The 13,441-nt window shown below is 41.6% G+C and overlaps 1 protein-coding gene across 16 annotated transcripts in view; it reads left to right on the top strand.

Annotated features, from left to right (window-relative positions):
• Positions 1-9,801, top strand: part of R3HDM1 (R3H domain containing 1) — a 177,860-nt gene extending 168,059 nt beyond the window's left edge. For all 16 annotated transcript variants that reach the window (XM_032637464.1, XM_032637463.1, XM_032637458.1 and 13 more), the window contains 4 exons: positions 5,503-5,647; positions 7,033-7,115; positions 7,591-7,675; positions 8,412-9,801. In XM_032637464.1, the coding sequence (XP_032493355.1) occupies positions 5,503-5,647; positions 7,033-7,115; positions 7,591-7,675; positions 8,412-8,773 (675 nt within the window). In that variant the 3' untranslated portion in view covers positions 8,774-9,801. The remainder of the gene's footprint in view (positions 1-5,502; positions 5,648-7,032; positions 7,116-7,590; positions 7,676-8,411) is intronic.
• The last annotated feature ends 3,640 nt before the right edge of the window (positions 9,802-13,441 follow it).

Here is a 13,441-nt window from a genome sequence, read left to right as displayed (position 1 = left end):
TTAATTTACAGAAAATAAAGGAAGAAAATATAAAGCAATTTATATGTACAATGGAATATTTTATTGGATAAATTGGCCTATTTCTTTAACAAATAAATGGCATTTTTAAATGAAGGATGAGTCTGTTGTAGATTAAAAGAGACTTAAGAGTTATAACAATCAGATGCAATATATGGCGATCTTCCTTGGATACTGAACAGCCAAAAGACATTTTGGGGCAAAAAGTGGACAGTTAAGTATGTTAATTTTGTTAGTGTGATAAAGGTGGGGTTTTTTGTAATAGTTCTTATCTGTTAGCTAGAAATATTTATATACTGAAATATTTACAAGTGAAATGCTGTGATAATCTGAGATTTCCTTTAAATTGTCTAGTAAGAAAAAAAGCAGGGGATATCACAATCAAAGCTGGATGATGAGTATATGGAAATTTGTTATACTTATCTGTCTATGATGAGTATATACTTTTATATACTTGAAATTTTTTATATACTTGAAAGTTTGTTTACAACATTGAAAGGTTTTTAATTTTTTTTTAAAGACAAACTAAAAAAAATTGTCAATGCACGTGACAAAATCATATCAAAATAAAAAAGGCAACGGTCACTTATAAGCTAGCTCACAAACTATAAATGGCCAGTGGCCATTAAAGAGATAAAAATAGTTTTTTTATCTGTATAATTGGGATATTTAGGAAGACTATTAATTTGCAGTGTTGGCAAATATATCCAGTTGTAAACTCTCTTGTGACTCTTGGTAAATTGATTGATGCAACTCTTTTTGGGGTGCAGTTTAGTAACATTTTTCAAAATGTGGAAGGCCTCTGATTCTAGAAATTCACTTCTAGAACTTTGTCTAGTAAAAATTGTGGAACAAACATGCAAGAATACGTTTGCAAGGATATTTCTTTCTTCTCTGTCGTAACACTGAAAATCTGAAAATAGCTGATATTCAGTAGTGGGTAAATTATTAAATAAATTTCTGTGACATTTAGGAAAAATTCTAGAGCTGAAAATACAATGACTAAAATGAAAAAATACACTAAAGGAATTCATTGGTAAATTTGAGCAGGCAAAAGAAGGAATCAGAGAACTTGAAGATAGGACAATGTAAATGATTTGAGTCTGAGGAACAGACAAAAAAGAATGAAGAAAAGTGAACAGAGCCTAAGGAACCTATGGAACACCATCAAGTGGACCAACACTGTGGCTATCTCAGAAGGAGAAGAGAGAAGGGGACAGAGAGAATATTTGAAGAAATAATGGCTGAAAACTTCTCAAATTTGATAAAAGACATGAATGTAAGCATCAAGCAGCTCAACAAACTCCAAGTAAGGTGAACTCATAGATGCACACTGAGACATACTGTAATCAATTTTTAGAAAGACAAAGACAGGGCTTCCCTGGTGGCGCAGCGGTTGAGAGTCCGCCTGCTGATGCAGGGGACACGGGTTCATGCCCCGGTGTGGGAAGATCCCACATGCTGCAGAGTGGCTGTGCTCCGCAGCGGGAGAGGCCACAATAGTGAGAGGCCCACATACCGCAAAAAAATAAAAAATAACACAAATAGACCTTTAAAAAAAAAAAAAAAAAAAAAAAAAAAAAGAAAGACAAAGACAGAATATTAAAAGCAGCAAGAAAGAAACAACTCACCACATATAAGGAATCGTCAAAAAGATTATCAGCAGATCTCTCATCAGAAACTTTGGAGACTGGAGGCAACAGGCCGATATATTCAAAGTGCTACAAGAAGAAAAACCGTCAACCAAGAATCCTATATCTAGCAAAACTGTCCTTCAGGGCCTTCCCTGGTGGCACAGTGGTTAAGAATCCGCCTGCCAATGCAGAAGACACGTGTTCAATCCCTGGTCCGGGAAGATCCCACCTGCCGCAGAGCAACTAAGCCCATGCACCACAACTGCTGAGCCTGTGCTCTAGAGCCCGCGAGCCACAACTACTGAGCCTGCAAGCCACAACTACTGAAGCCCGCGCACCCTGCGCACCACAACAAAGAGTAGCCCCCACTCACTGGCATTAGAGAAAGCCCATGTGCAGCAATGAAGACCCAATGCAGCCAAAAATAAATAAATAAATTTATTTAAAAAAAAAAAAAACTGCCCTTCAAAAGTGAGGGAGAAATTAAGAATTCCTAGATAAGAAAATTTGAGACCTGCCCTGCCAGAAGTTCTCAAAGGAGTCCCGCAGAGTGAAATGAAAATATGCTAACAGTAACATGAAGCCATATGGGGGGAAAAGCTCTCAGTTAAGTACATGGGCAATTATAAAAGCTAGTAATATTGTTCCAATGGTTTATAATTCCACTTTTTGCTTTCTACATGAATTAAGAGATTAATATTTTTTAAACAATTATCTCAAAGACAGTGTTGTTATAACTTTGATTTCTAACTCCCCATTTTGTTTTCTACATAACTTAAGAGACTAATGCACTTAAAAGAATTATAAGTTTGGGACTTCGCTGGCAGTCCAGTGGTTAAGACTCTGCGCCTCCACTGCAAGGGGCACAGGTTTGATCCCTGGTCAGAGAACCAAGATCCTGCATGCCATGCAGTGCGGCCAAAAAAAAAAAATGAATTATAAGTTTGTTTGGGGGCATATAGAGTATAAAGATGTAATTTTGTGACATCAGCAACCAAAGGGGGTAGAGACAGAGGAGCACAGTTTTTGTATGTTATTGAAGTTAAGCTAGTATAAATTCAAATTTGAGCATTATATTTTAACTTTTGGATGTTAGGTGTAATCCCCAAGGTAACCACGAAGGAAAAAAGCTATGGAATGTATACCAAAGGAAATGAGAAAGGAATTTTAACATTTCAGTACCAAAAAAGTCAAGCAAACACAAAAGAAGACAGTAGTGCAGGAAATGAGGGACAAAAAGCAATAAGACATACAGAAAACAAATAGCAAAATGATAAAATTAAATCCCCCTTGATTGGTAATCGCTTTAAATGGAAATGGATTAAAATCTTCATTCAAAAGACAGATTGGCTGAATGGATAAAAACACATGATCTAACTATATGCTGTCTACAAGAGACTCACTTTAGATCTAAAGACACAAATAGATTGAAAGTGAAAGGATGAAAAAAGATACTTCATGCAAATCATAACCAAAAGAGGGCTTCCCTGGTGGCGCAGTGGTTGAGAGTCTGCCTACCAATGCAGGGGACACGGGTTCAAGCCCTGGTCTGGGAAGATCCCACGTGCCACGGAGCAGCTGGGCCCGTGAGCTACAAATACTGAGCTCTGCGCGTCTGGAGCCTGTGCTCCGCAGCAAGAGAGGCCGCGACAGTGAGAGGCCCGCGCACCGCGATGAAGAGTGGCTCCCGCTTGCCACAACTAGAGAAAGCCCTTGCACAGAAACGAAGACCCAACACAGCCAAAAATAAATAAATGAATAAATAAATTTATAAAAAAAAAAAAAAAAAAAAAAATCATAACCAAAAGAGAGCAGAGGTGGTTATGCTAATATCAGATCCAAGAACTTTACAAGATACAAAGAATATTATATATTAATAAAAGGTTCAATACAGCAAGAAGATATAACAATTCTAAACTCTTACACACCTAATTACAGACCATCGAAATATATGAAGCAAAAACTGACACAATTGAAGGGAGAAATAGACAGTTCTACATTAATAGTTGGAGACATAATACCCTACTCTCAATAATGGATGGAACAACCAGACAGAAGATAAGTAAAAAATTAGCTTAAACACAGTGACCAACTAGATCTAACAAACATACACAGACTACCTGACAACAACAGCATATACATTCCTCTTAGGTGCACACTGCACATCTTCTTGGATAGATTTTATTGTTAGGCCACATGTAAAGCCTTAACAGATTTTATTTATTTATTTTAATTTATTTATTTATTTATTTACGGCTGCATTGGGTCTTTGTGGCTGTGTGCAGGCTTTCTCTAGTTGCAGCGAGTGGTGGCTCCGCTTCATTGCAGTACACAGGCTTCTCACTGCTATGGCTTCTCTTGTTGTGGAGCGTGGGCTCTTGGCATGCGGGCTTCAGTAGTTGTGGCACACGGAATCAGTAGTTATGGCTCACAGGCTCTAGAGCACAGGCTCCGTAGTTGTGGCGCACAGGTTTAGTTGCTTCGCGGCATGTGGGATCTTCCTGGACCAAGGCTGGAACCCGTGTCCCCCGCATTGGCAGGCAGATTAACCACTGCGCCACCAGGGAAGTCCCCAAGCCTTAACAGATCTTAAAAGGTAAATATCATACAAAGTATCTTCACCAACTAAGATTGTACTGGAGGTTCTAGGCAATGCAATTAGGTAAGAAAAAGAAATAAAATGTGTCCCAGTTGGAAATGAAGAGGTAAAATTGTCTCTGTTCAGAGATACTATGATCTCCCCACGAGACATTTATAACTAGAAAGGAAAAAATAGTAACTTGACAATGGAGAAACCTGGCAGACACCACCTTAACCAAGCAGCCAAAAGAAACATCACCAGTACTGTGGTGACAAATGGATGGCATGTACCTTCTCACAGGATGCATTGAGAAGGACACAACATCACTTCTCTGGAATTCCCTTCCCCAAATGTATATCATAAGCTTTTTGATGAGGAAACAGTAGGCAAACCCAAGTTGAGAGCCATTCTACAAAATAACTGGTCTTCAGAGTGACCTTCAGAAACTGATCTTCAAAATGTCAAAATCATGAGAGAGAAGAAAGACAGACTCTTCTAGGTGAAGAAGGTTAAAGAGACAAGACAATTAAATGCAGCAGTTGATTCTACAGTGGATTCTGTACTAGAAGGAAGAAGTTTTTCTTTCTTTTTTTCTTCTGCTATAAAGTACCTTAGTGGGACAGTTGGCAAAATTTGAATAAATTATATCAATTATGTGATATTATGTCATTAGTCACCTGATTTTGATAATTCACTGTGGTTATTTATTTAAGAAAATGTCCTTGTTTTTAGGAAATAGACACTAACTATATTGGAAATAGAGTGGTATCGTGAGCAACTCATTCTCTAATAGTTCAGAAAAGAAGTAACTATATATAGAGAGAGAAAGCAAATATAATAAAATATTAACATTTGGGAAATCTGAAATTTTTTGGACTATTTTTGCAACTGTTTTAAGGATGAAGTTTAAAATAAACAGTTAATATGAAAAAAAGAATGAAGTAGATGTGTATATTCTCTCATGGAAAAGTATCTACAATATTATTGTAAAGGTACAAAAGCAAGATTCAGAAATAGGATGTATAGTCTGTTTCCATTTTTGTAAAACAGATGTATGGATGCATGTGCATGGAAACAGTTTACCAGTGTTTATCCTTGGGGATTGGAAATTATAAATTTCTATACTGTTTTAACTTTTTTAATAACAAAGTACCTATTGCAGTGGTGTAACAAGTACATATCTGTAATCAGAAAGAGTAAAAATTTCTGTCCAAAAGGAAATTTGCAAAAAGCCTAAAATGCTGACCTTTTTTCTTGATATAATTGCAGCACAGTCCTCAACTCAGTAGTCCCATTATTTCACCAGCTCAGTCGCCAGCACCAGCTCAGCTGTCTACCCTGAAAACTGTCCGTCCCTCTGGACCGCCACTTTCCATCATACCCCAGTTTTCTAGACCCTTTGTCCCTGGGCAAGGTAAGTGTGCACAAAGCTAGTCACAGCCTCAGAGAATTTTAGGACATCCATTCCCAGTCACTTTGTGATTTACTTGGTACCACTACCTTTCATTATTCCACAGGACTGCATTTTCACCTCACTCAGGCATCTTTATTTATTACCATTCACTCTCCTAACCTTAAGGTTTCATCACAATTAATAATTAATTACTGGGCTTCCCTGGTGGCGCAATGGTTGAGAGTCCGCCTGCCGATGCATGGGACACGGGTTCGTGCCCCGGTCCGGGAAGATCCCACATGCCGCGGAGAGGCTGGGTCCGTGAGCCATGGCCGCTGAGCCTGCGCGTCCGGAGCCTGTGCTCCGCGATGGGAGAGGCCACAACAGTGAGAGGCCTGCGTACCGCAAAAAAAAAAAAAAAAAGAAAAAGAAAAGAGTGACAGGAGGTTCATGCCTTGGTTCTCTCTGTTAGGAAAGTGTCAGGAGAAACACTGTATGGTTTCCTGAAGATGCTGTCCTAGCAGCTACACATAACCCTTCTCCAGACGCTGAGTGTGCTACCTTGGGGGATTTACAGTTAAAATAAAATGAGAATATAACAAGTGAGAACATTATTCTCCAGGACAAGGCTTTTGCAGTCAGCATTTATGAAGCCCTTTCCATGGGATGACATAGGCACTCATGAGTGAAAGAAAATAATTGGAGTATCTCCATCCTGACTACCCCTCACTTGTTGATTTAGGAAGGGGTTGCTTGCTCATGAGCAACACTGAGGAACTATGCCAGTCTTTCTAAGCAAGTTTACATTATAAATACTGTTACAGACTTTCATTTAAAGCGAGCTTAAGAGCAGACCCAAGACCTAGAATGTAAATATACCCATTGATTAAGCCTAGAAAAATGTTTGCATGAGGATATGTATATGTATAAAGGCATATGTTTATAGTAATTAATAATGAATTTGGAGAGATAGAGAGCTTCATGTTTTTCCAAGGTTTTTTTCCATCCCCTGAAATGTAACTTCTGTTAATTTTTAAGCATCAGAGAAAAATGCGGATTTTAGCATCTCAAGTGGGCGTAATGAGCTATTACAGTTACTTTGGTGGATTTCTCATAGAATGTTAAGGTTTACAGAGCTGTTCTCTCCGTGCTAACCTGTCTCCCCAGCTCGTACCACTTAACCTCCCTCATAACCATTGTTATTAGTTCTTAGTCCTTTCAGAAGTTTACCCCAGCTCTTTAAAGGCTAGATGGAGGCTTTTAATTCTTTTAAAAAAATATGTCAATACCTACACTATTTTATTATACTAAGCATGTTTCCCCGTCTCATCCTGAGACAGTTGAGAAAACTGAGAAGTACTTCATACCCGAGGAAAACGTAAAAATCGTTTTTTATCAACTTTCAGGAGATGCCAGATACCCGTTACTTGGCCAGCCCCTGCAGTACAACCCTCCTGCTGTTCTGCACGGACACATACCAGCCCAACAGGTGTGAGAGCCTGCTGTCTGACCTCCTGGGCTTTGTTGGCAGAGCATCATGCTTCTGTTGCTGAGCGTGTGGAGTGACCTGGCCCCCGAGTTGGCACCGCACACTAAGGAGAACTGTGTGCCTGGGCCAGTAGATGTATCGGTGTTGTCCTGGCCTGTCCGAGAGCAGAGAGAGGGAGAAGGTGGTGGGCCGCTTGGCAGAGCAGGGGTCCCTGAGCGCAGTCCAGATATTGGGGGGCGGTGGAGGCCATTGGGCGCTCTCACTTACAAAAGACTGTTCGGCAAGTGCCTGGTGATAGTGACAGGCCAAAGTACCCCTGCCGCCGAGGCAGAATTCAGAAGGCCTGGAACTGGGTTTTTTTTTCTGCTGAAGTAGAAAACCCAGACCGAGTATGGTTATGCGTTAAGCGGTCGAACAATTGCAGTCACGTTTTGCGGCATCGTTAACCTTATTATTCATGTTTGTGGATTTTCAGGGTCAGTCTGGCAGCAGGCATGGAAACCGAGGAAGGAAACAAGCTAAAAAAGCCGCATCCACCGACCTTGGTGCAGGAGAAGCAGGTGTGTCCCCAAGAGACATCCGGATGTGGTTCTACAAACTGTTGGCCTGACAGTCTGTAAAACTGCCACACCACAGAAACGGGTTTTCCTCTTCTAGAGTCCTGCACAGAGTCTTAGAAAATTATGCCATCTATAGTGTAGGGTTCTTGAACGTGTTCTTTTGATTCCGTCTCGTTTCAGAATTTGAGAGTACTGAGGTACAGGTGGGTTTAGGAGGGGTGAAGGGACCAAAGGGATTCAAAAGAGATGTGAGAGAGGAACAGGTAGAATGAAACGCGTTGCCTCTGTATTCTTTGAGAAAGGAAATAGTCCTTACACCCTTTAGGCGACAGGCTGAACAAACAAAATACTTTGCCTTTCTATGGCAGGGTGTTTTCAAGTCGGTGCCTTAACTTGCTTTTCAACAGCCTTGGGGGCGTTAGGGCAGGTGCTCTTTTAAAGATCCTGTGCAGTTTTACAATGGGAATTAAAAGTGCAGGAACCTGTGTGCCCAGGATCACACACCTAGTTTGGAGACGCCACTGCACAGGCTGCGTTTTGTACGTGAGGCTGCCAGTGTGGCCGCCTGAGGAGTAGGTAGGAAATGTTTAGAAGACTGCCGTAACACGTATAACTCTGTGGATTTGAATGGTTTCAGAAAGTTATGTTCGTTTCCTGTGTCATATTTGTGTCTGCAGTACTTTTTGCCCACCTATGGGTAACAGGGGTTATTAATTGTACACCTTTTCCATTCTAGTTGTTGGGAAGGTCTTGGAAATTACTGAACTACCAGATGGAATAACTCGCGTGGAAGCCGAGAAGCTTTTTGGGGAACTCTTTAAAATTGGCGCCAAGATCCGGTGGCTCCGGGACCCCCAGTCCCAGCCCCAGCTGCGTCGTCACCCCCTCTGCTGTGGCAGCGGGGACAGCACTGTCAACCCCGAACGCTCTAAACCCAGTGACTTGGCCTCCACGTACACTGTCTTAGCCACATTCCCCTCCATCTCCGCCGCGCAGAATGCTCTGAAGAAACAGATTAACTCGGTTAACAAGTTTAAGCTGAGAACGAGCCAGAAGCACTATGACTTTCACATTTTGGAAAGGGCAAGTTCTCAGTAACAGCCACCTTGGACCCATGGCCTTTGTGATTCCCCCGTCCTCGCCCATCTTTAACTGGCTTGGTATTTGGAGCTTCTGTTATGTTAACATGATAGAGACTCCTAGGATGTGTGGTCGTGGAGTTAACAACTTCTGAAGACAGGCCAGTGATCCAGCAAAGGGGGGAAAATTCACCCCAAATGACTGTAGGAATCCACATCGGAATGATACAGAGTTAGCAGCTTTTTCTGAGGAAATGCTGTTCAACTGCCTCCTAACTTTTATAGTTATTTTGTTTTATATTTCTGAATTCTTGTATCAGATCCAAAGCTCTGTTGTACAGCAAATCATTCTTCAGAATGATTACGACCAGTTGCAAACCTGTATTTCCTTTTTTGCAGCCAGCACAGTGTGACCCAACATAGAATTTGGGGGAAAAAGAATGCAGGAGTGTAATAACCAAGTCACAACCATGCACTATCTTTGGGGGGCTGGAGGGTGACTAAGGAGAGCCCACAAATAGAAAATTACTCTTCCCCTGTATCTCTAAACACAGAAACAATTTCCAGAAAATAGAGAACTCCCTCGTAGGGTCTTTTCCTTATACACTTAGGTCGTATGAATATTAAGGGTAAATTAAATTATGTTCTTAACGCCTCTTAATCAAACCACTTAGGTTCAAAGGGGAATAGGAATCATCCTAGGCAGGAAAATACTTCCACTTTTTTTTTTTTTTTTACATCTCCCTCCAATAATTAAATGCTACTTATTTTCATTCCCTTCCTTGTGGATTTTTTTTGTCACCTGAGGACATGCATTTGATGAATGCTGGAAACTTCTTCAAGTGGTTTAGAATGTGTTTTCATTGTTTGCAGCGGATCACTGGACATCAAAGATTCATTGCACTTATGAACAAGGAACCTTTTTTTCAATTCGCAAGGCTGTACAATGTGTGCTGATGCAAGCCTTTTTCAGTTCAAGAGAATAAATGTTTACAAATGTATACCCACTTTGTCTTTTGTAAATTAAAGTCATGTTTTTCAATGAGAGTCAGTGTTGAAGACTTAACCTGTCTTGAAGATTTCAATTTCAGACTTAAGGAAGATGAAAGACAGTAAACTGCCTCGTTTTACAAATATTCCACAAAGCATCACTTTCTCTGTGGGAGTGTTTCTTGTGGGTATGACTCATGTCATTTCGTTCTCTCATAAGTTAATTCCAGTCAATTGTAGACAATTTTGAGTATGAACAAACTTATAGTCAGAAAATAGAACATGAAAATAGGAACAAATAGAACATTTCATCTACAATGAAAATAGAACATTATGTTCAGTTCGGTAAAGAATTTGTGTTTTTAGCTGGTATTTTGAGCACCCAGTTGTCCCGTTTAGCTCAAATACTTTATAGAAAGCTTTCACCATTTGTTAGCCCAGCAAAGTCAAACCGCTGAGAAACCCAGAGTAGGGGTCGGAGGCAGGGCAGTCAGCCATCAGCCTGACTGGCTTCCAGCCCAGGCTAGGGGTTTACTTTGCAACTCAAGAGCAGTAGGTGTTAACCAGGCTCTGGTGCAGATGTTCACTCCTTCTAGAGCATTCGCAAAGCCCTACTTCGTCCCGGGGAATCCCGGACTTCCCCACAAGCTGGTGCATCCCAATTATGAATGTTGTGCTCCTGGGAGAAGTGGGAGCTGCCTTTAAACCATGTCAGATTAAGGAGCCATACACAGAGAAAGAAGAGTGAGGACTGTGAAAATCGCTCACTTTCGAGGACTGGTGAATTTAATTTTTGACTGTAGAGAGTCAGAGATGGAGAGGACACGTAATTAGGGCCAACATTGCAGCAAGAATTATTATTTAATCATGGGGGTGGAAACAAAACTACAATCCTATGGTCTATTTCAATTCTCTGAATATTCTCTTTAACTTTTGCAGCAGTAAGCCTGGTAAACCTATGTAAGGTTTCTTTTTTTGGACTTTTTAAAGATCTATTAGCAACTTTCAAATGTACAACACAGTATTAATGACTAGTCATCGTGCTGTACGTTACACCTAAAGTTTTGCTCTAGACCCTTGGTTTACCCTGGAGGAGCTGAAGACTGTCCAGAGGAAAGCGGAGCAAGGCTACTCCACCCCTGTCCCCCGACAGTCACATGGGAATACTGTTGACATCACCCCACCACCACACACGTTACAAAACTATGCACGCATTCCCTACACTATATTCTCCTGTTTTGATCTAAAATCTGATTTCACCTATAGAAAAACGATGGGAGGAAGAAGCATACACAGGAGGCATTTAAAGGTGTGATTTGGCCCATACCCTAAACCTTCCTAAAGGCAGCTTCAGATGTCCCACAGTCCTGGCTGTGGGTTTTCCCAGAGCACTGACCATATTTAGGGGAAGGTAGTACTTCTATCAGTAAGATGAGTTATTCTTACCTGTGCCAATATTAGCAGCTCCAGCAGCCCCTTGGGGGATGATAGAGGGTATTTAATAACTTTGTGGGCATTTCTGCTACCTTATGTATTAGAAAACTGAGAATATGGCTTACGTGTTTTTTTTGTTGTTTTTTTTTTTTTTGGCTGTGCTGGGTCTTCGTTGCTGTGTACGGGCTTTCTCTAGTTGCGGCGAACAGGGTCTACTCTTTGTTGCGGTGCTCGGGCTTCTCATTGCGGTGGCTTCTCTCGTGGAGCACAGGCTCTGGGTGCACAGGCTTCAGTAGGTGCAGCACGTGGGCTCAGTAGTTGTGGCTCGTGGGCTCTAGAGTGCAGGCTGCGTAGTTGTGGTGCACGGGCTTAGTTGCTCTGCAGCATGTGGGACCTTCCCAGCCCAGGGCTTGAACCAGGAGAATCCTGGCTTACAGGTTTTTAAGCCTTTGGTCCACAAAGAACATGGATATACTGGGTATGTTTTTGTGAATCTGGAGTACAAAGTGTGTTTGCCAACCGTAATTTAAAAGAATTAGCTTGTCATCTGAGCTGACAACAAAGTAGGGATCTGAACCCTCCCCCAAGCTAAGAAATTGGTTTGTTTTTTTTTTATTCCACCAGGGAGGGACCTGTGACCTGTGAATAGTGTGGAAACCTACAGGTCTCAATAGAGCCCACAGTGCCAGAGTGGCTTGGGAAGAGTCAAGCCAGCACATCCACAGCTACCTCGGGAAGCAGAGAGAGTTGGGTTCTCCACGTCATCAGCAGCAGAAAAAATGCGAGCGTAAGACCAGCAGAGGCCAGCCACAGGGCCTGTGTGAAGGCGGCTAGATCCCCACATTCCCAGTCTCCTGCCTGCCCAGCAGATAATGACATGTGGTATGTATTGTCTTTAAAGGCAATGAGCACAGATTCTATCTTCTACTTGTGACCAGTGTTGCGCTAGCGTGAAGGTGGCAGGGTTCAAAGCTGGCCCTGTGTTGCTTGGAATTCTCACAGCCTTTATGAGCTGATACTAAAAGAGAACCAGAGACATAGGTGCACTCATTCAGCCTATAGTCCTTACCAGCCTGAGAAACAGGCAGATACAGCAGCCCTTTCAAATCTACCCCCTTGGCAACATGTGCTCCGGCTGCATTTTGCATATGTGTTAAGTCATTTTCCCCTTTAGTGTCTACACTTGGATTCATTTTGGTTTGATTTCACCAGCATAAACGTATTGGAGGAGTGTAAGGAAAAGACTGTAGGACCTAATCAGAAAACTGAAGACGTTCGTTCTTTGCAGGGGGAAGCATTGAAATAGATAAATTATCAACTACATTAGCCCCCCCCAAAACAAACAAACAAACAAACAAAAAAAACCAGCATTGTTTCAGTTCTCTCTTGCTGCTTAACAAATCACCCAAATTTAGTGGTTTAAAGCACCAATCCTATGGGTCAGGCTCAACGAGGACAGCTTGGCCCTTCTCCACCTGCTATCAGCTGAGCTAGGCTGGAAGTTCCAAAGTGGACTCACATGTCTGGGCTCCATGCCTCAGTTCTCCATGTGGACGCTCTCTTCTCGAGGTATCTCATCCTCCAAGGCATCTCTGTCCACATAGCTTTCTCCAGCATCATGGCCTGGACTTTATAAATAAGTCACCATGCTGTACATTGACTCCCCAGAACTTACTCATCTTACAACTGGAAGTTTGTACCCTGTGACCTCTTTCCCCCATCCCTCCCAACCCCATTCCTGGCAACCACCAATCTATTCTCCGTTTCTATAAATTCAGGGTTTTTTTAGATTCTACATGTAAGTGAGATCAGACAGTATTTGTCTTTCTCTGACCTACTTCACTTAGCATAACACCCTTAAGGTTCATTCATGTTGTTGCAGACAGCAGGATTTCTTTCTTTTTCTGTGACGGGATAATTAAAGGCCTCTTAAAACCTGGTCTTGTAAGCAGACAGGGTAGGTGGTCCCTGGAGAAAGACAACCAGCATGGCTTTCTTGACATAAGAGAAGCCATTTTGGCCTAAGCCATTTTTGATGTAAACCTGGCCACAATGCTTGCCCTTGAACAGGTCTCAGTAATAACGATCTTAAGGAAACAAAAGAACAAACTGTTAACAGGCAAGAGAAGTGACAATAGCAAAGATAATAAATCAGTAAAAACTCCCAGTTCTATTTCAATGGTAAAGATAGCCTGAGCACTTTATTGAGCTGTCTTGCAGAATTTCAACCCCCCTGTCCAGCACTCAACCACCAGATCAACTG

The sequence above is a fragment of the Phocoena sinus genome, chromosome 7 (genome assembly GCF_008692025.1).
Source record: "Phocoena sinus isolate mPhoSin1 chromosome 7, mPhoSin1.pri, whole genome shotgun sequence".
NCBI lineage: Eukaryota > Metazoa > Chordata > Mammalia > Artiodactyla > Phocoenidae > Phocoena > Phocoena sinus.
This window is presented reverse-complemented; position numbering and strand designations above follow the sequence as displayed.